Source organism: Aythya fuligula, chromosome 24 (genome assembly GCF_009819795.1).
Source record: "Aythya fuligula isolate bAytFul2 chromosome 24, bAytFul2.pri, whole genome shotgun sequence".
NCBI lineage: Eukaryota > Metazoa > Chordata > Aves > Anseriformes > Anatidae > Aythya > Aythya fuligula.
The window spans coordinates 5,578,113-5,603,953 of record NC_045582.1 but is presented as its reverse complement, the minus strand read 5'-3'; the positions used below and the strand labels follow the sequence as shown (position 1 = coordinate 5,603,953).

At 41.1% G+C, this 25,841-nt stretch overlaps 1 protein-coding gene across 2 annotated transcripts in view; it reads right to left on the bottom strand.

Moving 5' to 3' along the window:
• Positions 1 to 25,841, bottom strand: part of MYO1D (myosin ID) — a 157,214-nt gene that overhangs the window by 113,617 nt on the left and 17,756 nt on the right. For both annotated transcript variants that reach the window (XM_032202841.1, XM_032202842.1), the window contains exons 2-7: positions 6,619 to 6,827; positions 5,705 to 5,798; positions 4,780 to 4,945; positions 3,234 to 3,287; positions 2,211 to 2,306; positions 1,013 to 1,129 (exon numbers count right to left, since the gene is read on the bottom strand). In XM_032202841.1, the coding sequence (XP_032058732.1) occupies positions 1,013 to 1,129; positions 2,211 to 2,306; positions 3,234 to 3,287; positions 4,780 to 4,945; positions 5,705 to 5,798; positions 6,619 to 6,827 (736 nt within the window). The remainder of the gene's footprint in view (positions 1 to 1,012; positions 1,130 to 2,210; positions 2,307 to 3,233; positions 3,288 to 4,779; positions 4,946 to 5,704; positions 5,799 to 6,618; positions 6,828 to 25,841) is intronic.

Genomic DNA, 25,841 nt, shown 5'->3' with positions numbered 1-25,841 from the left:
CAGCTGAGCTTTTGGAAAAGAAAAATAACATCAAAGACTTCTGGAAATCTAATCAAACACTTTCAAGATTCAGAGTCTAGTAATAGTAAATGGCCTTAGATACACAAATTCCAAATGCAGCAGCTCATCTTCACTCCAGTTCACTACAAAAACAGTAAGCTGCAGTTATTATTGCAATACTGTTGCCCACAAAGTTTAGGTGAATGGTCTGGAGAAGCTGACAAATCAACACTGCTAATAGGATTGGAGTGACAACGTACCACAACGGCACTGTTGCTCAATACCTGTGATGACAGAATTCGGCAGCAACACCACCATATTACCTGCGAGTAGTCTCACAGCCTGCTAGCATGGCCTGACTCTGCTCTGCCTCCACCCCACTTCCCAGCACCGGGGCAGGACTGCGCCAAAGAGGAGAAAATTGAAAAAAAAAACTGCTGTTTTCTTTGCCACCTTCTCTCTGCTTGCCTATGGTGCTTTTCTTCTCAAGGAGGGGCAAGAACTGTGCTACAGGAACACTGCACAGGGAAGAAAATTCTGTGGGTCACAGGAAAATATGAGCGAAGGAAGGATTTCCTTGGTATTGGAATACAGAGAATTAGGAGTTCTGCTGTACCCTGCTGTGCTCAAGCTGCTAACCAAGTGAAGTACCATCCCTCCAGCATAGTTAGAGTGGCGGTGGAGAGAGCACAAGGGTAGAAGAATACTAAGGTGAGAGCTTCCTACCCACTCACTGCCAAAAACCCAACAATTTCTACTCATATTTACAGATCCACATGCTTTGTGGTATGGCTGTTTTGGGATCTGGAATATGCAGGAATAAATGTGATCTTTCATCATTACTGCAGTGTCTTATTTCATCAAGGAATTTCACTCAAACTGGAAGCTGTAAACTGCATACAGTTTTCCAGCCAACAGATCTGCAGTGAGAAAATTAGATCTGCAGGAAGTACAAGTGCGCTGCTTGACTTCTGAAGAGCAGCCTGCTCAAACCTGCAGGCAGAGAACTTACCAAGTGAAGAATAGCTGCCACAATTTTGTAGACAGTCTGAATTTCCTCTTGCTTGAAGCCTATCACTTTCATGGCATCAGCTACAGCTTTGAACTCTGCACCATCATTGATGGAACACTGAGGGGAAAAAGATGTTTGGGACACGTGCTTAATGGTAGTGAGAAAGCAAAGACTTTGAATGCCCATGGGCAAGACACGTGCTTCACTATTTTTCAGATGCAAGAAACTGCCATGAGATTTTTGCCTGATCCTAATCAGTCATTATCCACTTGTATGCTGAACCCAGCAGTGAGATAGAGAAATCCATCACAGAACATTTTAATAACTCAATATTTTCCCAGTGGAATTTGTTGTGAAAGTGCAGAAGCTATTCATAAAAAATCAGAGTGAGAGTTACAAATAGTGCAGTCATAGACCCTCTGAGCAAAAGCTGCACAGCACTAACGGCAAAGTTCTAGTCGACATCTTTCTCAAGGTGAGCCTTTGTGCCCTCCCTTCCTGATCATCTGGTTTCTTTTCACTGCAGATTTCCAGAGAAACTAATAAAGGCCTCTGAGTAGGTCTGCAGGCTTGTATGCCAAAGAGCATCTCAAGAAAGCAATTAGGAAATCAGGCAGCCTTTTGTCTGGACCCTGCTTCCTAGGTATGACACTAGGGACCACTCCCAGCATACTTAAAGTGTTCAGGATTAAAGTGTTCTTGTTTCCTAAAAACCTTATTGGTCTGTTCCCTTCTTTTCTGCTCAGAGGCCCCTCTGAGGGTATGTCAGATATGAAGAATGAATGCTTCAGTAACTTAAATGGTCCTACTGTACAAAAAAGCCACAAGGAATCTTTTTTTTTTTTTTTTTTAACAAAAAAAAAACACAAAACACAACAGAGCAGCTTCTTCAGTTACCATTACAAAGCACTAAAAGTCTGTCACTGCTAAGAGGTCAAGTATCTCTGGCTGCATTTATTAACAAAAGTGATATTTCCTACTACATTTGATGTTTTTTTTATAATTAGAAACAAGTGGATGTGCACTTGTCTCCTAGGTCCAGAAGCTCCATTAAAAATAGCATACTAGTGTTATCTTTTAATATTTATCCCATAAATATTGTTTTCCACTTCTACTTGCTTGGTAGTACTTGAAACATTTCAAGAAGCACATACAATTTTAAAGCAAGTTACCTGTAACTCACTGACAACACCCTCACCTTTATCTGTGCTCCAGGAGAGATGTAGCTGTATGCAGATGCATCCTTCTGAAGATGTAGAGAACGTAACATCTGGTCAGAACCCCCCTGGAGGAGCTGTACAAAGAGTAAGAAAAGGTAAATCAAAATAAAGCAAATCCTTCCTTTTTCATAGTAAATCATTTTTATACTAAATAAATTCTCATTCACCTGCTTGCCAGGTGAAACCATAAAAACATGAAGTTACTGCTATGCTAGAATCACCTATGATACTTGGAGAGTCACAAGCACATATTCAAAATACATGGTCTGCACTGTTCTAGGGCTCTGCCTAGCTGACTGACCTTTTGAATGGTTCAACTGCTTAGAAAACAAGTCTGAACTTCATAGATGATATGTGTACACCTGTGACACATCACAGATGTGCCCTGCCAAGCACATTTATGTTCTCTGCTATACACAGAGACCTTCCTATGGGAAACACAACATTTGTGAGAAAGGTGCTAACATGCTATCACGGACTACTGAGCACATAAAAATAAATAAAAATAAACCTACGGTTTATGATTTAAACCCCCGGCAAGGGAGAATAAAGGTTATACTAATAGACTGACCATTTCCCCCAAAAGACGCACAAGGGAATCACCATAAAATATGGAAGACATTAAAAAGAACCCAAATATAAAAACTAAAGTGAACTCAGTGTCATAAAATTACTTCCATATGAACTAGAGGCCTCCGAGAAAATAGAGGAATTAGACTTATTACAAATTAAACAGTGAGTCAAAGTCCAGTATTCTACCATACTTGCTTAGTTAGCCTCCTTTTAAGTTTACAAATGTGTTAATATGGGACTGGAGGGTAGAGAAAACAAGCTCTTTCCCCAAAACAGGCCTCTTCAAAAACTAAAGAAACTAAGATCACCCAAGATGTAACAACAAGGGAATCCTTTGCAAAAGTCATGAGAGAGTGAAAACTTTGTCTTTTGCCTATCTGTCTGGGAAACATGAAAAAAGTAATTTGCTCTGACAAAGGAATACCAACCTGGTAAAAAGAATGAAAGCTTCGTTCTCCTGGCTGTTGTACAATCACACGAGACTGCAGGGGAAAAAAAATACAGGATAGGTATTTCTGGATATGGATGGCTTGCTTCCCAAACACCTCCCCTTAGAAACCAAAGAATCAGTTCACCACTGCTAGAACACCTCCAAACTATCCTCATTTTACAGTAAGTTTATAATAAACATTACTAATTAGGCATGATCCTCGTGTCTGAAGTCTATAATCAAAAAGACCAGCTTGCAAAACATCTGCAACATGCTACCTCCAGTCAGAAAGCCCATGTGGCAACTTCAGGATTGCTTTCATGGAAGAGTCAAATAAAACATTTTAGTTCAAGAGTTATTTAATTGCTGGAAGTAAAAACAGGACCACATGACTATAAACAAATGTCCCACAGCCATAGCTAGGGCCTTACAATAACTGCTTCTAAAACCTGAAGACAGACTGACCAACAGCACCCAGCCTGTGCGTAAATTGACTCCCCACCCTAACACACAGACATTGTTTTAGGAAGCAACCAGTAGCTCCATCCTCAGAGCGTTCATTCCAAATTCACGTAAAATAGCAAAAGAAAAACTGTTAATTGCAGCAGAAATTCAGTCAACAAGAAACATACCCTTATTTCACACTACAAGTTCAAACAGTGGAGTGTGAGGTATGAGTTCATTCTGCAAAGTCGCTGTCTAATGAATAATTGTGTTTGTACCCAAACCTCAACTGCTTTCAAATTGGAAAGAAATTTAACTTGATAGAAGTCAAAAATGTTAAATAAATGATCAAGACTTAGGTCACTAGAGCTGCAGCCCCATCTCTTTTTGCATGAAATTATCATGTCTTTTTTTTTTTCTTCAAATAAAATATTTGTTCTGGAAATAGACTTCAGGGAAATAATGGCAGAAGTAAAAAAGAAAACAAACAAAAAAGCAAGTTAGCAGATGTGGTCAAACATACAAATTAAAGCCAGACGTGTGTCTCACACATCATGAGAACTGTTAATAGACTCAGCCCAATTTCTTTACAGGGTTTTACATATTCCAGTGTTCTCAGCCACCACTTAATGACATGAAAAAGATTATGCCTAGGATCATTTGTAACATATAAAAGCATAGTTGCTAAATGATCACACAAGGCTCAGTGTGGGAACTTACAATAAGAATAAGATCTCAGTGTGGGAACTTATAAGGAGGGAGTTTTACAGATGTTAAATTCATCTCAGCTTTTATTTGGGATGCAAAACACATAGACCTATATGCACACAAGCTTCTAAGTAACACTGGTCTCTTAGATGGTGAACTCTGAAAGCAGTGGTGTTAAAGTACTTCTGCAACAGGGCAGTGCTTGTGCTTCAGCAGTGTTTCACTCTTATTAGTTCTTGGAGAGAAATTAAACTTTAGATTTAACGATATTCTGTGCCCTCATACATCACATATGGATGTACCATGGTTGAAAGGAAAACACTGTATAGGCAAAACACGTATTACTGAAGTAACTAAACAGAAGCCTTTGACTAAAACTGAATTTGGCTTACCTTTTCAAGCAAGTAATTATTGATATGCCCACCTATTGGATCGCCTTTAAAATCAAAGTTGATATCCATATATTTTCCAAACCTGCTGGAATTGTCGTTACGGTTTGTTTTGGCATTGCCAAAGGCCTCTAATACACAATTAGATTTCAGCAATATGTTCTTCACTCTGGATAAATGGAAAAGGGAACAGGATGAGTCCAGACTCATGTATTCAGCCACAGATTTTTTTTCATAGGCATTTTTAGAGAAGATTTTAGTAACAACAGAAATACTCTTTGATGGCATATCTAGGCAGATGTGTAAGACATTAGCAATCCTGAGGGACATCACCTGGAAGCTTTTGGTAATGTTCCTTAGAGCTGAGCAAAAGAGAACCATAGGCTCCACTGAAAACAGCATCAATCAAAATGCAGTTCCTTTACACGCATAAGTTTTGAAAGCAATGTTTTGACTTCTTTTGCAAATAATTAGCTTTTTTTTTTTTCAAGGTAGGTGTTAAATCTGTTTCAGCAGAAAGCCATATTCTTTGCTGCAAAAATTTTTACCCTATGACTGACAAACACATGTTGCGACTCAGGAGCATGCAAACTTGAAAGGTCATGGAACATGCTGCTTGTGCTCAACATAATACACTAACACACACATATTTTAAGCAAATTGACACAGAAAACGTGATTTCTAGATGCTGTTTTTATTTTGAAAGTTTGAAGGCTTGAGTTCTCCCTAACTTTTCTATGTGATTTTAGTAATCAATTTAGTAGTCAGCAATCAATATTGCAAAATTCCCACAGTAGAAGTTTTATCTGAAGAAAACAGGTAAATGATGTAGTAATTGCATGCTGATTTGGCAAGAGACCATCAAATAAAATGGCATTATACAGTCTACTAGAGACAAAGCCATTTCACTTTTCTACAAAGCCCTTACCTTTCCACCTCAGCTCTTTGACCAGGGTTGGTAATGGCTGCTATGTACTGCATAATATATTTACTGGCCTCAGTTTTCCCAGCCCCACTTTCACCTAAGGGCATAAATACAAAAAAGTCACAACAGAGCAAAACAGCAAAGCAAATCACTGACCAGCATCCATCATGCTAGTGTCTTTTTAAAGCTCAAAGTATGCACAAATAAGCTTGAATTTTCTGAATGTAGCCATAACCCTGCCTGGCTGTTACTGCTGTGCTGACTTAGAAGCAGTTATGATGTAAGATTTCACAGGTCGGTAAAAGGCCTAGCACACAGAGGATCAAAAGGAATATTGTTAGAGGAGAAAGACTGTCATGCAGAGGCTCAGATTGCAGCAGAGCTCTGAACTGCAGTACAAGAGGCTACTGTTCAGCACCCCATCTCGGGTCTCAGGCCCTTCAGAGCTGCGAAAGCACGGGGACATCAAGGAAATGAAGTGCCAGGATCCAGATAGCAACCGTTCATGGCACAACCACTGCTCCCACTGTTAGCACCAGGACAAGCAAACAGCTCAGCTATCAAAACAGAGAACAAAACATTGACCAGTCAGCTAAGGGACAAAAATCAGCATTTCTCCAAGCTGCTGGAGACACAGGAACCCCATTCTCACTGATCATCATTCACACAGGCATAGCAAGCAGAGGCCTTACCTTCAAGTTACATTTTACACGCACAGATTAAGCTAATGACTGACACCAGCTCTTGAATCAGATAAGAAATAATTGTTGAGGTCTCCACACACAGATTCAAATGCAAATAAGCAGTTTTAAGATTAATGAAGTTTTCTAAAACGCTATCATTAGACAAATCCATCTTCTGCCTAAAATTTCACAAAGATCAAGTGTTCATCATAAAGACAAGCTCTTTCAGCTTACCTGATATTACAATACAGGTGTCTTTTGATCGCCTCTTCATCGCTTTGTAAGCTGCATCAGCAATTGCAAAGAGGTGAGGAGGCCTCTCATACAATTCCCTTCCTTTGTACTGCTCGATCATGTCACGCCCATAGATGTTCAAGTTTTTGTAAGGATTCATGGAAACAACCACTTCCCCAATAAACGTATAAATACGTCCTTTTTCAAACCTACCCAGGATGAGACAAAAGGGAGAAAGAATCAGTTAAATGTAGAACTTCAGAAGGTTTTCCAAGTAGCCTATTTCATCGTATGAACTCTTTAATTCATCATCATATTGAAACTCTTATAAAAAAAATAAATCAAAACTTGAATAAGGTCATTATCTGTAAGCAGTGGGGCCCAGAGAGCGTATGAGCACATCACATCAGGTCTCTAAGTAAAAACGACTACGAATGAGGATTAGCTTCAAATCTTACCATGTACAAAGGAAATTTCTCCTGATATTTCACTTATGGATGCATGACAAATCAGATTACTGTGGTACAAATGCTGACTTTATTTTTGAGGATAGCAAACCTCTGGTTTGCCAATGCAATCAAGCCTGCTTTCAGCATCACTAGGTATTTCTGTTTCCATTAGTATACTACCAGAAACAAATGGTTTTAATGAATTCTTTAGTGAGATTTACATTAATATAATTCACTGCTTCTACACCTGATGATAAGCAAAGATGAGTTTGTGATGAGTGATGGGTTTATATGTTACACAAAGTGGATTTAAAGGCAAATTCTTTATTCACATTCAGAGCTTATCCAGATTAACAGAGGTTTTGAAACCCCTCACTCAGAGCTCTAATAACATTTACAAAAGAGTAAACAAAGTTACAAGCCAAGAAACAAATTACAGCCTTTCAACTTGAGCAATTAGCTTCCACTCATCCTTTTCAGTGCAATGGGCTTTTATCACTACTGTTAGATCAAAAGTAAAAGCTTTGAAAGAATCTGTGAAACAATCCTAAATTACACCTTTCCTAAAGTCTACTAGCTCATTAGTTTTCTTTCTGGAAATGGGATAGAAAAAAAAAAAAAAAAAAAAAAAGAAAAATTTTGAATCATTTTGGAAGAAAAAAAAAAGAAAGGTCTGTTTAAGCTAAAAGCTGTTTCCAAAGAAATCAAGATTTTACCAAACTGTTTTCTTTTCTAGCAGATGAGCACACAAGGAATTTCAGTTTAACAGTTGAAGAATTCCCACAACAGCAGATTTATAGATCAATCAAAACACGGCATCTCTGTAAGTACCTGTGTGCATCCTGCATTTAAATCTTACAGCATTAGATGGCACCATAACACCTCTACAGGCTACAAGAAGAGCCTTCTTAATGCTTCATGGACTACAGCATAAATTCTAGCAATATTGAATTTATTACCACCCCCACGTGGTGACAGGCATGACATTTTCTACTGTTCATCTGAGAATTTTCTGCAGCATCTTGGAAGTGTTAGTTTTTAGCAGGTGTAATAAAACTCAAGAAATGCAATCCAGCAAACAGCATTCCTCTTTCTCAAAGCAATTCTGCCTCTAATTCCAGAAATACATCACTGCAAAGACACAGGAACTGCAAAAGGCCCTTTTATTCCTGCATTCAGTTTTGACTGGAAGTAGTCGTAATGTGCATTTCCCAAAACTTTAATTGGCTTGAAATACAAAGATATATTATATTTTTGGTATATATGCTACTTGAAAGCTACCAAAAGTGTTTTAGAAAAGATAATGCCCGTAACAATTAGTGATACTAACTGTGATGTAGCAGCTCTTTCCTAACTATCGCAACAAAACCAATAGATAACACACAGGCAATTTGACAGAGACTATGATGCCAAGCAACTGGTATGAAATAATAATAACTGGTATGCAATAAAAATGAAATACTGAATCTCAGCCTATTTTCAAAAGTCCAGTTTATCCCCTCAAGGGAATAAACAAGAAGGGAAGCCACAGGTACAGAGGAAGCCTCAGTCCTTATCACTTGCCACCCCTAATTTTAATTCTCCGAAATACTAAGCCACTGGGAATCGTGCTGTTGGGAAGACACCAAAGGCTCAGAAGACACATATGGGTGCAGCGAGATCTCACTCCAGGCTGCTCAGCTTCTGCCCTCCCAACAGCAGGAGGGCACGAGGGGCTCTGCATACACATAGGAAAGGTTTAAAAAGAAGAACCACACCGCTGCTTGCTGAGGAGATCAAATCACACAGGGACATACATATGTAGTGGAAACCACCACAAGGTCATCAAAAACTGCAGTCTATCCCATCTCTTCAGAGGCAGGCTGTCCGCAGTAGGTGAGCTGCCCAGTGAACACGCATACTGCATTCCAAAAGTCGCTGCACAGCGGGCATGTAACCACCCCAGAAGGCACCACTCAGTGATAAAAAGACAAACACCATGACTTTGGGAGGAGGTTTCAAGCCATACCAGAGATGCACGGCCAGAGGATTCATGGCAAGCACAGAAAGCATAAGGCTGCTCCTTTTAGCTGCTGAGAAGAGAAACAAAAACAAACAAACAAAAAACAAAACAACAACAACAACAAAAAAACATTCCTACAGAAGCATTGTGCCAAGTCACCACCCAGTACCCAATACTCTGACCTCTTCCTAAAGCAATGAATTATGTACACTTGCAGTAGCAGAGCACAGTTTAAGTTTCTTCCTTTGGCAGTTCCCTGTCCCTGGCTGCTTCAGAAGCAGAGCCCCCAGATTTGTGCTTGTCAAGGGTGTGCAGCAGGAAGCTGGGAGCATGCGCCTGGAGAAGCCCTGGCATGTGGGGCAGCCAGTGTGCTGCCTGTACATGGCCACCACCTCAGCTTTAAGGCAAGGTTTAAGAGGTTTTTTAGACCCTGATGAGTTGTATTTTCAGCCTCCTTGGCAAGCAGCAGACAGAGGAGGAAGAAGAGGTTCCCTCTCCAGGCTGGCAAAGGGGCATCTCGCAGTAAGCGTGGCTTTGAGGACACAGACTTTGTCAACATCTCACATGCCCATTTACCTCTCTATCCATCTTCATTTCTCAGCATGGAGTTAAAATTCCAGAGCCGTGCTTAGATGTTCCTAAAACGAACAGCTACACCTCACCCCTCGCTGCTGATAAAGACTCTTTTCATCAGATGGCGTAGTCCAGCGCTGCGGCAGGCCAAAAACAGCAGTGTCTGTTTTCCTAGCTGCATTGCTTTGGTGTGAGATTCTTGGTTTTCCTTGCCCGAGAAGAACTCATGAAAACTTAAGAAAACAACTAATAACTGAAAAGCAAACGGGGAGGTGTAAGTTGTGTTAAAGTCGCTATTCTGCTGCAAGGCGAGGTCACACAACTGGAGTAGGAATGAGGTCTGGAAAATGCTCAGCGATCCCAGCAGACATCCACCGAGGAAAGCTCATCGTCACACAGAGTACCCTGACCACTTTGGTGCCTGCATAAAATGCCCAGGAGGAGGGTTTTGTTATTAAAAGCCTGCCAGGGCATTTTAAAAGGAACGCCTCTCCTTATTCCCTCAGTCAAACCCCATTTTGTAATTTTGCATGCACCACAAAAATCATGGATGTGCTGCAAGGAGAGGAGATTGTTATGGGGAAATAACAATTGTATTACTTCCAGTAATTTCTCTATCACCGTCTTCTGAATTTTCCACTTATTACTCTGGCATCTGGAAACTAGCTCAGCAGCCAAAAGGAAAGGCACAGTCTGCGTGTTATTTTGGTGAAGTATGTCAGTTCTTTCATGAGAAGTTTTTACACTAGTTTTTATTACCTCGTTAAAACATCGATTGATGGTGAGAAAATATAAACCAGTAGGTCACAGAATATAAATCTTCTAAAGGGACAGAAGTGATTGTTTAGGAAAGAAGAGGGCCAAGGAAAGAATAGGACTCTTGCTTTGTTTTGTGTTTTTTATTTTTAGGGAAAGGAGCTGAAAACAAAAATGCTTAAGTCCAGACATAAGCGAAACAACCTGACACCACTTACTGATTCTTTAAATTTTAATGGAAAACATGAAGTATCAAATAAAATTTTAAATACTTTTGCTATGCAAATATGCATCTTTTCAGAAACGGTTACATATATGTTCACATCTAACTGCCATTGGGCAACAGACTGTGGAAATCAGAGGGCTGAAGCAGAAATCTTCGCCACCAGAGAGCACTCACATTTAGGATTTCTCCCACCTGACAAACACTCCAGTCAAAAATAAAACTGTTCTTACCGAGGAAATGATGCAACTTCAAATGCACTCAGTACAAATAAAGAAAAGTTAGTTGGCAAGACTTGGAACCAATACTCCAAAACAACATCTGCAGAATGCAGACCATTAAAAAAAGGCACCCTACCAGGCAATCACCACTCCAAAGGCTGCAATTCAAATTATAAAGGCATTTCATAATTAATCATTTACTTGTCACTCCTCTGTACTGCCAGATAAACAGAAACTTGTTGGGATCGCAGACAGCCAGCATCATTCTGCAGGCTCATTGCTATTTCTAGAATTCAGCATACTTTCTGAGATAACCTGTGCCAGGAGCAGGGGAATCAGTTTGCAGTGAGATCACAGGCTGGGCTTCACTGGGGTGTGAAACTGCTCCTCAGAAACACATTTTGCCAGTCTTTCCCTCCATCTGTCTAATACTCAAGCAAAGCAACTGCTGGAAAAATCATGTCAAGTCTCCAACCATCTTGTTTTGCACTGCTTTAAGGCAGCTGAGCGTAGATACCAGTTTTATGGATCATTTTCTTCTGGGAAAAGACCTTCTCTCACATGGAACTCCTTTCCCTCCTGAGCACGGACTGATATAACATCCTGCTCTGCATCCCTGTAGACACACAAAAGCTTCTCCCACTTTAGCAGGTACTCAGTACACCTCCCTGGTCTCACCTCTTCCTGCTGCTGGATGACACTGATGTGATGCTCCAGAACCAGAACGTCTTCACAACAAGAGGTCACAACTTGGCCAGCACCTAACGACTGGTCTTTGGTTTATCTATGCAGCAGTGGCCCAGTGTAAAGGAAACATTAACAGAAAAAGCAAAAGCAAATAATCCAGAGATATAGGAGGGATACAGAAGCCTCAGCCTGTGCTAGAGAGTCAACAGCCAATGTAGTAACAGTGATGTTTTAAAGAACAAGGGCTGAGGGTTTCAAATTATTATTTCTGACTTATTAACTCCAAAGCATAATCAAATCAAAATACTTGGTGCGAGTACTCTTTCTTCCTTGCTCCTTTGTGCGTGGGAAGGAGACCAATGTAGAACCTGCAGAGGTGCTGGCACACAAGAGGGACAATCCCTTCTCCTATTACAAACACCCTGTGATTTGGGTTTACCCCCTGCAAAGGGGAGGGTCACAGCTCCTAGCTATCATTTACCACCACACACATACATTAAAATTCCATTTCTGCAGGCTTTGACTCCATTCTCTGTGCAAATACACACAAAGACATTTAATTAACCTCGTGTTCATGAAGGGATGTACATGCATAGTCAAGGATGGGCCTTTAGGATGTTTTCATTAAGGAAGGGAATTTAAGTAGGCTTCTGGCAGTGAAATTGTGTTTACCTGCATTTAAATGCAAGAATGCATAGCCAGTTGCACTGACACAAAGGCACAACTATTCTTCTCATGCTGGAGGAAGTAAAATGACTTTGCTTAAGCACACTTCACCCTGTGTGTGTCAGACAATTGCCTTTTATATGTGATACCAGGCCTCTCTACTGAGCATTCAATGCTACTTAAAGACCTTGTCTCAGGTAAGTCTCAAAATAAACCCAGCTGTCAAGCAGGAAAGTGCTTACTTTCAAGTATTTCAGTAAACTGTTCATAAATTGTATTCTAGCAGATCATCCTCACCAGAAGAGGACTCAGATAAACAAGATTTGTGCTGGCAGAAGTATAGCTAGGATATTTTGTTGCAGTTGAGAAAAGAGACCAAACAACTGCCTGGTCAGTATTACTTCCCTGTTTTTGGAAAACAAACCAAGTCTGTCACAGTATTGAATATGCATATCTACTACATATAAGTATACCCCATGAGCCAGGAAAAAATTGAATATAAGCTTAATGGGCAGGTGAAATTTTTGCTTGCAGTTGTGCCGCATGGAATCAGTTTTGTACATGTTGCCAGTTTCACAAAATAGGAAATGCCATTCATCGTGCATTCTGCACCACTCCTTTCCTGTAGGGGAGGGAGCAGAAAGGGCAGGGTGAGGAATACTTCATTCATCTGCAATTTTCAGAGTCTGCTTTGGAAATAACATTAAAGAGCCCTTTGTAATGATGTAACTTTTTCAAAGAAAATAGTAAATTATGACTGACCACTGCCACACTGTTCCCAGCAAACCAACATTTAAGCAAACTGTAAGTTGGCAGGGCTGGTTCAGCGCCAGCACAGCTGACCCCTGCATCATCTCTGCAGCTCTGCAAACCCAGAAGGCAAGGTCAGGGGAAAGGAAAATGGAAGGTGGATGCTAAGTGAGTTCTAACAAATGCTGAACAAAGACTGAAACTATTAAATGTGGCTAGCTAGCTAGGAACTGGAATAATATTAAAATCCCTCTCCTTATAAATGAAGTTAAAACACTAACCTTGCACTGAAAAGATGCCAAACCACTAAACATAGGAGTCACTGAACTTTCATTTCTATTTGCGTCAATGGACAGAATGAGCTGTCTCTCCAACAGCAGGGAAGTACTGCGTGCTCCTGGTACGCATCTAGAAGCACAGCAGAAAGCACAAGCAGACCTGAAGTAGGTAATACGAGAAAAGGGAATTCTTTGAAAAGCTTCCAGGGACAACATAACACTTTGTCATTTTTCTTTCCAGTCCACACCTGAGAAAGATGCTACTGAATACCGGTAGAGGAAAAAAAATTGTTCCCAATTTCTCTGCATGGAGCACCATATGAGAAGTCTGGCTGCAACACTGCAGAGTCCTAATGCAATAATCATATTACACTGCTTTGAGCCTGAGGTTGCCCTGAATGACATCCTGAAGCCGAATTATCCTATGATCCTGTATCTAACCAGGAAAGAGAAGTAACAGGCCTGGAATAGCAACAAACAAAAGACTGCCATCAAGCCATAATCTCTAGTAATCTGTCAAAAATTTGAAAGAGCATTTCAAGAGAAGACTAGTGGGTCCTACTGGATATTGCAGAACTTGTTTTATGAATGTGCTCAGAAAGTTTGGCTTCTTGCACTGACTAGCGAATGACTTCACAATCCTTTATGTTCCTTCCACTCTGTTACAGCATTGATAGATCTTAAAAATGACACATTCACTTCCTCCTCTTTCCAAACCCTCCAGCATTTTTAACTGTAACCTGCCACATCATGATTACCTAAGCCTTCAGCTTTGGGAATTCAGCTTTGTTCATTGGATTATGTACCACTGTGTTAAATAACACAGTTAAATAACACAGTGGTACTCCACTGTGGTACTGGAGTGGTACTCCACTCCAGAGGTGGAGTCACCATCCCTGGAAGTCTTTAAAAGACGTTTAGATGTAGAACTTAGCGAGATGGTTTAGTGGGGACTGTTAGTGTTAGGTCAGAGGTTGGACTCGATGATCTTGAGGTCTCTTCCAACCTAGAAATTCTGTGATTCTGTGATAATATATCACCTTCAAGTGTATCAGTGGACAAAACTGCAGCACAAAAGGTAAAAAACAGACTAATGACTGGTGGCCAGAAAGATTTGCATCGTGTGGAAGATCCAGACCAATACAGACCAATCAGCTCTCTGGTTCAGTTATTCATGAGTTCTGCGATGGCAGTTTTGCCTGAACACTGTACACACAAGGACTAGCTTATGCTTCTGAATAACAATCTTTTTTTCAAGGGATGCCAAACGAACTATAAAATCCTACAACACAATAAGAAATGGCAGAAAATCAAAGACCATGAGTGATACTGGAAAGGTTTCTCCAAGAACTTCAGGGAACAAAACCCACTCATTTTGCTGCTGCTGACCCTGATGAAGCAGTATCATTGTACAAAGAAGCATAACCTGAAGTCACATCATCTACAGGATTGATGAAAACTTTCAATAAGTGATATTCATATATTGAAATATATGATATACATATAATATACTTTAACACCTTCCCAACTTTCTGTACATGCTGCACAAGGAACAGGACTTTGCATTGATTTCTAACTGGACCCCCCCACACTTCATTCCACCATCCTAGGTGCTAAGGTACAATCACAATATTTCACAAATTTTCTTTGTAGATGCTTGGAGACTCCTTTTCCAGTCAGCTGGCCACGAGCTGCTGATGTTCAGATGCTTCATTGTTCTGTTGTAAAAGAAATATTCTGCATCTGTTAAACTCGTGCCCAGTGCCGATCTGCGAACACTGCTGGAGTCTCCTGAATACAGCATTGTTTTGGTGCAGCGCTCAAAAAACCCAACTCATCTCATGGTGGTAAGATACCATACGCTACCCGCCAGAGCTCCAAAAGGCTTGCTTAGTCCTCTGGTAACAAAATAAAGTTAGACGCACAATTTATACTAACATAGGCCATGCAAATCATGTGAAAATACTACTACAAAATATGAAAATAACACACACGACTTACATTTCTGCATAGTTAGGGATCTTTTACAGTTATTACAGTGACCTGCGCCATCTCCCTGAAACACAAATATTGTGAATGTAGTGCTTAAACAGAAGGACTGTTTGTTTTTTGGTCATGAAACCAGGCAGACTTCTTTAAGCATTTATGTATTTTACAGCATAATGTGCCTTAACACAGATCTTGTGGTTTTGGCTCGCAAACTGTCCTAGCAGCACATTAGATTACCAACTAAGGGCTTCGGCAGGCAAACTGCTGAGTCTCAAAGCAGCAGATTAAGATATTCCACCTACAGCTGCCCATCCAGCTCCACTGCCAAAGGCTCCCTTCTGCCACGTCTGCTGAAGGGGCAGCAGTGGACAGCCCTCATCTTGGCAACCCTGGGTCAGATAGTCACTGTTTGCTTAGGGACTGATAACACCAACTTCAGCCTGCTCACAATAAGAGCAAGCCATGGAAGGGATACGAGTTTCTCAGATCACAAAGCAAATACTTTCCACCACGATATGTCCATTAGCTGTTTAGGTTGAAGGAAAGGACTTTCAGTCGTGCTTTTCTTGAAAGCACGTCTAGTCAGTAAGAGCCTCCCAGTTTTTGTTTGGCACAGATCTGTTGTGTTATTTTTTCTTGTATTTTGTTTTGTATTGTAAAAGTTTCGCGTTGCCTAATGGCAATTTGGATCAGAACTGCAGTGAAATTCCCTTTTTGCCACCTTTCTCCCAGCCTCTCCCTCAGCAGCAGCTGCCCCGGATCATAAACCCTACAGGCTCTACAGAAACAAAATTCAGTACATGTATCAGTGCTGAACAGGGCCAGGAAACATGCAAGATTTGTTCTTTTAATTAAAGAGTAACTGATGTTTTACAGAAAGTTTGTTTTAGAAATAAAGATGTGGAGTTACTTGTAGTAAAAAAAAAAAAAAAAAAAAAAAAAAAAAAAACTACAACATTTTCAGTTGAAGCCATAAATCTGACCTTGCAGACTTGCCACCAGGACTTTTTTCCTCCTCACTGAAAGGGACAACTTCAGAAAGGGGAGAAGGAACCAACACGGGAACTTGTCAAACATCCTTGTGGATATGGCAGTACAACAGACCAGATAAGCAAATGGATTTGCACAAGTTAAGTATTTCACTTTATATTCTTTGAATGAAAAAACATCTGAGAAATAGGAGTGCTGGAGTGTTGTTACTTATGCATTCATCATTCAGAGCAAAAGGAGTGAATTTCTAAATGCCAGCTGTATCGAGTTGTTAAACAATGGTGTTTCAAAGAAAACATTAGCAATATGGAAAAGGACTTAAATGGTTTAATTATTAAAACAGATTACTTGATTTATATGCCACTTTTTTGCTGTTTGTTTTAAATTATCATCAGAGAGACTGTTAATTTACTTCCTTTGGATTTTACATATATTTTCTGTCCAGATAGCTCCCACACTGGGGCTGAAAACAATTCAAGCAGTACTGTGAGACAACAGAAATACCACATAATTAATATGCAAATAACCTGTAAAATATCTATAGCTCATCTTCCACAAGCCAAGACAACTTTGACCACACTGTCAGGTTTTAGCTCTGGCACAATGAAACTCAGAAGCCTGTTGAATGATTTAAAACAGGACCTTTTCAGAAGATGCATCAGCCTAAGAATTCAGGCCACCTCCTGCTTCTGTTACGCATCTTTTGTTAGGTAATGAGCATTAGTTATCCACCAACACCAGAAGTCAGCACAGTGCTACACTGCTTACCAAAAAGTTTATAGACAAAATTTTCAGCAACCAGTAATTTAACTAAGAGCACAATTTGAGCCTAGGGTGGTGGTCAAGTGCATGCTCTCAGCTTTGGCAGATCTATTTAGACACTCAAAAACAGCAGCATATAGTATGATTGCACAGCTGTCTATTTCCTGGATTATCATGTTAATTTTTGACACATGTAACAAAGTAGTTGGCCCAGTTTTAAAGCAGGCTCTTATACGAAATGACCTCCACAGGTCTCACTCAAAGAAAATTGCTCTATGGCTATAAAAGCATGGAGTAGCTTCAAATATCGGCTGAAAGTAAATGTTATTTCTGATTATAATAGCACAGGTTTTCAAATTAAATTTGCTATCAGCCTTTTTTAAATTAATTTTTTTTTTTTTTTTTTTTTGCTTTTTTTTTTTTTTTTTTTTTTTAAGAAATCAGCTTAATTAAGTGTTCAGAGCTATGATCTATCCTCCTCCAAATGCAGCAATGTTTTTCTTTTCTTCCTGTGAGTAATCAACTTCTAAGCCCTTGCAGAACAGCAACATACTGCAACAAAAAACAAAGAAACACACTCAGTCAAGAGCCTTCATTTCTCTGGCCATCTCAAACTGTCAAACACTTTAAACCTTTAAATACATACATACATATGTATATATATATAAAATCTTCATCTATTGGATGGATAAATTCTTTCATATGTTATTTTCTACATCTGTTAAATACAAGATTTAGAGATTATCTTTTCTACATTCACCTCATTGTCTCTTCTGCCACAGGGATATCTCAATCTCACTTGTACTTTTGGAATAATACAGATCTTACCAAATTGGTAATAGTTAGAAACTCAGAAACATTCGTTTATCAACTCCCACTTAGTAATCATTTTCCAGCAGGCAATAACAAGCAGGGGAAATAGATCCACTGCCAGTTTACCAAGGATTTATGAAAGCAATGGAGCATCTCAAGCTTCACAAACTATTTTGTTTTGTTACTTGGAAAGCTTTAGCAACCCACACGTTTAAGATGTCTGCTAGCTCTCCATAGTTGAAGACAATTACTGCCAACCAATATACATCAATACACAGACATCATGACTTCAGTTCTGCAAAATCCATATAAATTGCATACCTATCTGATGGGAAATAGAAGCAAGGATGAAATCCTCACCTCAAAGCGGCCTTTTGTTATCTAACTAAATTCTGTTTGGATCTATCTCAAGCATAGCACCGCTCTCCACGTTTATTAAATAAAAAATTTAATCCCACAACATTTGCAACTTTCGTTTTGAATGTTTGCTATACTATGATGCAACAGTTTGTGTTACAATGGTGTACGTGTATGCATGAACACACACACACCAAGTACAGCATTTTTATGGTTGTTAAATGTATATATAAACTGCCAAGGTTAACATTTACATGAGGCTCCTCCTAGCACATATTGCACAGATGCCTCTGGCTGGCTTGTAACCAAATCTATTGATAAAATAAGGATTTATAAAACTAAGTAAGAAAATACAACTCTAGCTTTTGGATATGCTGAAATGGTTTGATGGACTTACAGATAAAGACAGGGTTCAAGCGTTTCGTTCACAGCACTTTCATGCACTGCCAACAAAATTATTACAAATCCCGGTTTTGTCAAAAGGACAGTGGAATGCATTTATGAAACGGCTCTTTTCCTCATGAATATATTTAAGAGAGACTTACAGGAAAAAGAATAATGCTTAGTTATTTCCTGTTCACATCTTTGTCCTTTGAGTAAGAGAACAAAGGAATTTGACACCTCATATCTATACTCATCTTGAGCACCCCTTCTTTGGCCTTTTAACTGGAGTCCAGACTGTCATTAGCAGTTAAGGAAATAGTCCTACATATACAAAAATCAGAAGCTTTGATAAGTTGCTGCTAAAGTGCACAGGTTATTAATGCTGATAAGCAATCACCAAGAAATAAGGTTGGTTGTTAACACCATATCTTCACTTCTCTCAAAGTCCCATGCTACATTAGATAAAAAAAAACAGGTAATTAACATCTTCTACTTCTCTCTCATGCTAGCTAGCTTTATCTTTTGAAGATGCTTGTGCAGTGAAATTTCTGTCCAAGTCTAAAGGAGTTCCAGCTCAGCAGTGAAAACACGAATGGATCAGGCAAAAAAGCCGTGCTCAGAGCAGGCAAAAACCCTCCTAAAATCTGCAGTAACCTGATACAAGAAAAATCCTTTCCATAGTTCAAATCTGTTGATGTGACCTCAAGCAGGACAGACCAGAGATCCAAGATGGTTCAAAGCCATTTGAAGTGGCAGTTCACCCTGGAAATATCACATGGGGGCTGGGTCTCATGTAATTCTCGAGAACAATAGGTACCCCAGGAGCCAAAGACGTGTGCCAGTATGATCCCTGCGTGGCCTCCACACGCACTAAGCGGAAGCCCTAAAACAGAGAGAGGATTGATACATTAAAATAAAGCAAAAAAACCTGCACAGATGTTCAGCAATGACAGCTGATGATTTCCCCTCTGCCAGTTAGAGCTGCTTTACCAGCATTATTCATCAAATTCTTTCTCTTTCTTGCTTTGGGTCAGGGTGGAAAGAAGAGGAGAAAGACAGGAGGGAAAGCAGACCAAAGTGCAACTCCATCACCTCAGGTTTGTAGAGTTGTTTTTACTTTTAAGTTAAAAAAGTCAAACTATTTACTGTCGTTCCACAAGTCACTGGCAACTCATTATCACAATAACCATACCTACTTCCTCTAATGTATTTAATTTAAATAGAGAGAGACAAAACTGCTTATAATATTTAAAACAAAAGCCTGATAACATTTTGTTGAGTCCTACTAACATTTCCTTGCTTTTACTGACTGTACCTTCTTCCTCCCATGGCAACCCTGAGCCTCCTGTGTGTCTTCTAGAAGCTCACTGAACTGCTGGCTGGTATCATGCAGCATCCTCTAACTCTCCCCTGCCTCTGATCCATGACCTTGCAATTTACAGCACATTATTCATCTATAAATGAAGGGCTCAGCATTTTGTGGAACAGCATTCCACCCATGAGGTGATACAGGCATCTTCAGCAGGAGAATTTCCTCCCCGATTTGTACCCTCACAGATGTTATGAACCTTGCTGTTACAGAAAGGCAACTTCTGCAACATCTTCAGCATCTTCATGATGCACTCTGGGGAGATGCCTGCTCTGCAGGCCAGCTGGCCAGCACCAAAGAGCCCACAAGCGCAGGGCCCACGCTAGCTCCTGGCATGCAGAGGTACTGTGAGCCTGGGACAGGGGTCCTTTTCCGTGGGTCTTTGCAAATACACACTCGAGAGCTCTCTAACAGATCAATACAGCCAGCTGAGCCCACACCATGGCTGCCTGCACTGGGCACCGTAATGTAAGCCAGGTTACATTTTTTAATTTCCGAATAGCCTGCAGGACAGTGCCAGCTTGCCAAAAAGTGTAAGGAGCACTTCCAGTCTGCCAGCACCACATCTGGGTTAACCGGCATGCTGCCACACAGCTTCACCCAGTCACATACAGATATATCAAGCCCAAAATTTCATCAACTGCAGTATCACTGGAAACCTGGTGAATGAAGAGCGCCTAACAGTGTGAGCAGTGCAGGTGCAGGGATTTACCTCCCATGGGAGCATGGCAGCAATGGGCAGCAGCTGGCTGCTGTGAGGGAAGCACCAGCACGGCTCCTCACCACCAGAGCAGCCGGGGGTCTCTTTACTGACAACACAAGGCACCATTTCAGTTTCTAGTAAACGTGTATCATCATAGAATCACAGCATGCTTTGGGGTGGAAGGGACCTTAAAGCCCATCCAGTGCCTCCACCTGCCATGGGCAGAGCCCCCTGCCCCCAGCTCCATCCAGCCTGGCCTTGGGCACCCCCAGGGCTGGGGCACCCACAGCTCCTCTGGGCCTGGGCCAGGGCCTCACTGCCCTCAGAGCAAAGAGTTTCTCCCTAATATCTCATCTCAATCTCCCCTTTTTCAGTTTAAAGCTATTCCCCCTTGTCCTGTCACTGCACCCCAACAAACAGTCCCTCCCCAGCTTTCCTGCAGCCCCCTTCAGGCCTTGACAGGCCCCTGGGAGCTCTCCCCAGGGACTTCCCTTCCCCAGGCCAAACCCCCCCCAGCTCTCAGCCTGGCCCCACAGCGGAGCTGCTCGAGCCTCCAAGCATCCTCACAGCCTCCTCTGGACCCTCTCCAACAGTTCTGTGTCTTGCTGGTGCTGGGGGCCCAGAGCTGAACGCAGGCCTTCAGGGGGAGTCTCACCTTTGATCCTTGTAGTTCCCTTCCAACTTGGACATTCTGTGATTCATGAGAAATATACACACAACATTAAACACTACTTCTACAAACACGGGAGACTTCCGTGAAGTTGGGATTTCTTTCAAAGGCTCACATACAGGTGGTCCTTTCGTTTTGTTAAGGGAAACCTCTGGAAGGTAAACTAACACAATCACAACTATGACAGGCTTCACACAGCACTGCACAACTGCTAACATGCAAACCAACACACAGCACACACCAATACGGTATGTTTAAAAGCTACATCAAAGTGTGCAACTGGTTGTTTGAACACCAGCTCTTGCAGCACCTGTTTCACCACAGCACTGACACCTTCATAAACATGTAATTATCACACAAAGGCTAAGAAGGGCATGTGTGATATTTTCACTACACACTAATCACCTGTAAACAGTGTATAACAAAGCAAAGGTATCTGAAGGTAGTACTGTGAAAGCTGCTAAGCTGTATCACCACATCAGCCAAGCAGTGGTACCCATTTTTAAAGTACAGCTTGTTGGATGATAATTACTTCAATACTCCTGCAACTATTGGGACTTATCTTCATTGTTTGCTCAGAAATAACACCTAGTTGCACAAGCACACTGCTGTTTGAAAAATTTCTGCAACCATTAAAATGACCCAGAGAAATAATAAAAATTTTGCACAGCATCAGTTCCTCTCATACAAACTGAAAGGACTGGCAAAATACCTAAATAGATTAAAGAACACATTAAATCAATGTAGTAGCCTATCAATCTAGTAGCCTATATTAGAAGATTGCAAGCCTTTATTAGTCTCTGCTCATTTACAACAGCACCTTTCTTACTGCTTCATGAAACCTGGAACTGGTTCATGGCCCCCTCCTGTTCCTCTCCCTCCCTTCCTCCCTCCCACTGTATCTATCCCTAATAAAAAAGGGCAAGGTTAACAAAAAAGCTAGATACAACCATCTTTACACCACTACTACAAGCAATAGAGACCGAAGTCCAGCTAGGCTTTGATTTTCAGCCCTGGTCAGCCACAAGTCAGGCAGGTGGTCTTCATTAGCACTCCCATCATTAAAACCCCCCAGCAAGTTCACATGCAGGGTCAGAGGAATGAGATAACCCATGCAGACGGGCTTGGGCTCAAAACAGCCAAGCAAGCAGTTGTTTGTATACATGCCATTAACCGGTCACCGGCCAAGTGCAGCCAGCACATGCAGATCTACAGCAGCAAGGGCGATTCAGGAGCAAAACGAGCTGCAACGCGAGCAAAGACAGTTTATTAGCTGTGACCATGGAACCAGCCAGACAAGCAAGCAGGATTTTTGGCAGCGCTGCTTACTGTGGGATCAAGGTATTATTTCAACTATTGACAGATTATTCAGTGAGGCATCCAAACAAAAGTCTGTTTCAAAGAAAAAAGTCTGACATTATAGAAAGACAGATGCTGCCAGGCGCTCCCAGGCAGAACTGCAATTACAGACACTGCCTTCTTCACAGCTGGCACTCGATCTATAATCATAATAAAAAGTAGGACATTAAAAGAACAAGCATCCTGTGCAGATCTGTAGGAAATGAATACAATAAAAGCAGCTGTGAAATAGCTCCAGTACCTGTGGACCAAGAAACCCTCCATCTTATAAAGACCCCTACCTTTCTGCACAGCAACATAAGCTGGAGCCAGGCCTGCACTTTCAGTACAGCCGGCATAACTTTGGAAATCAGCCCCACAGCCAGTACACCCAAGGCTTGGTTCATCCCTGCAGTGCCCGATAAACCTGTAGCAAGTATATGGCAAGCATTTTGCCCATATACTGCTAATCTGACCTTTGCCAAGAATACAGCTGATACAGCCTCACAAAGTAACATTAGAACTGCAGATGGGGATAAATCCTTTCAGCAAGTTAATTCCTCCAACGCTGACATTGTCTTAGGGCTGAGATGTTGGGTGAAACATTCACAAAGGTATCAAGATGAGAACGCAGGGCTGTTCTTATTTTTACAGCAGTGGGGTTTCGGTGCCTGCTGGTTCTCCACAACCTCTCTTGCTGTTCTTCCCAGGCCACCTCAGTGAGACGAGCCTCCTCATATGCTGTGCCCATGAGGGCTGAACCCAAGGTCTTCCTGTGAGCCCTGTCCAGCAACATGAGCACAAATGCTGCCGTACTCAGAGGAAACCAAAGCTTACATTGAACACAGTAGTAAAACAACATCTGAAGAGTTCATACAAATCATAACATGAGTTAAAAGCAGAAAAAGGAAGTAAGATTCCAAAACAGGATTAGACACTAATGCGAAACTCCAAGATGCATTCATGAACACAGTCAGAAGTCTTAGCTGTTCCTGATACAATCTAGCTCTAGTCAAGCTTTGCTTTCCCAGAATCTGAGTGTGCAAGGAAGGGGTCAAGAAGGAGCCAATGGAGAGCTGCTTTCCAGAACCTTCCCTGACACTGCACTAAGGCACAGTTTCTCCAAAACTTAAAATGTGTCCAGGATCTTGAGAAATCCGGCAGTGTACTTCAGAGAACACAGAACTTCCTGTGCCAGACGTTTTCTCCCACTTCTGGCTCCAGCTTACAGCAATGAGCAGAGCACAGGTCCTGAGCCACCACCTCTTGCAGTGCCAGCACGTCGCTGCTCTGCCCGTGGACCCTCTCACCAAGTGCTAGAGCCTGTCTGAAAGCTGTCCAGTGTACAGTATTTGCTGCGTGACGTTCCAGAGGCCACTAAGAAGGCAACTTGCCTTTAGCAAACAAACGTTTAAAATTCTGATTCTATCTAAGTCCCCCTCCCAATAACATCAAATAGTTTAAGGATTCCCTAAATGGAAATACAACTAATACAAGGCTTAAAGGTCATTGCAGAGGAAAACTGTATGCAACAAGAAACACCCAGTCAATTCCACACAAGTTATTCCACACCGCCTTGACTTCATTGAGGGAGGGAGGGGAAGGATTAAAAAAAAGAGGGGGAAGAAAATAAAGGAAAAATGAAGTTGCTGGTCAAAGGAAATTTGAGGAGGTTCTTAGCAATTCTTTTCAGTATGAGGAAAAAGGATTTAAAACCAGCTCAGCTGTGGCTGCTGAGCAAGCAGTACTGGACCTCTTGATTCTCCGTGCCCATCCTTGAGGATGGGTTCGATGTCTGCTCCTCCTGGGTGAAGGCACATGGTATTGCTCCCAGGCCACACGCTGCACAGTACGCTCCGTGCCGATGTCAAGTGGCACCTCTTGGAATCTTTCTTCAATGGCAAGACACACAGGAGCTGCAAGCTGCAGCCAAAGCACTTTGGATACTGCGAAAGCAGAAGGCTTTTCTGATTGCTTTCTGATTTTCCCCGAGTGTTGGCACTCAGGACAAACAACAAAGTGACTGGAAGGGAATGCAGTTGTTGTGATACAGTAAATAAGGAAACTCACATTTATAAACACACCTCACCTCTGTCAGTTCTCTATGCACTGATACTTCGAGTGTTACTGCCACATCAGAGACCACAGCAAGTTTTAAATTGCTTCCTTGTTAGAATCATTGCTTTGGGGCCATATAATTATGTCTTATATAGTACTGCCTCTATCCAAATTAACAGAAGCTTTCTGACTTTCTGGAGAAAACAAGTTGCTTTAAGATATTAAGTAAATGTAATAAACTCTTTAACCCTACCAATCTCTCAGCTGTTTCAGATGTGTGATATGCCTTTATTTATATACATATATTTAAGTAAAAGCATCTGCCTGATGGTTATTTGCACTACAAACAACAACTATCATATGTGGCTGTGAAATGTGACTTTGAAAAATCATGTGGCCTAGATGTTTATTATTTTTAAGCTCCCATGATAGTCTGCATTTACTACAGATAAAAAGCAAATCGTCTTTTCACAAAGCTCAAATATTCTTCCCTCGAATTACTCAAAACAAGTACCTTACAGTCAACATCAAGACAGTACAACTGATGAGCGTAAGCATACACAAGCCAAAAGGAAACCAAATTACTAAGGAAAATGAAATTACATCCTGTTAGACTAATAGCTTGTCTGTTTGCAGAAAGATCAAACAACAGACTATCATTTTGTACAAGGAAAAAACACTTATTCTGACACACAGAGCCTTTGGTGGCTGTCTATTTCTGTCTGCTGACCACTTTTCCTTTCAGAACAGCTTTAGTAAGAAAACAGCATACATGTTAACATTTCTGCTTGTTAAGGAATTAAGAACACAGGACAACCATGACTCAAACCAGTGCTGTCACTGAGAGTGCAGCTTGCATTTGTCTTGCATCTCAGGCAGTAGCAGCATTACATAAACATTCAGCAGCCGTTTTTCGTCCTCCTACCTAACCACTGCAGTAAGAGAGAGGCTGAAAGTTTTCAAGAGCACACAAAGTTTAGGTTCAGGTAAGTGCTTTCTGCACTAAACAGAGCCTCAGTAAAATAAACAAGCTTCCATTAAATTTATGGATGCACCAATAAATTGCTGGCCAACAACGAGCGATTAGAAAAGCAAAATGCTGGTAATCTACTCCTGAAGTCAAAACTAAATTTCTGTTCATGTTCAAAACAAAACTGAACTGCAGAAACGTGGAAAATGTGGAGC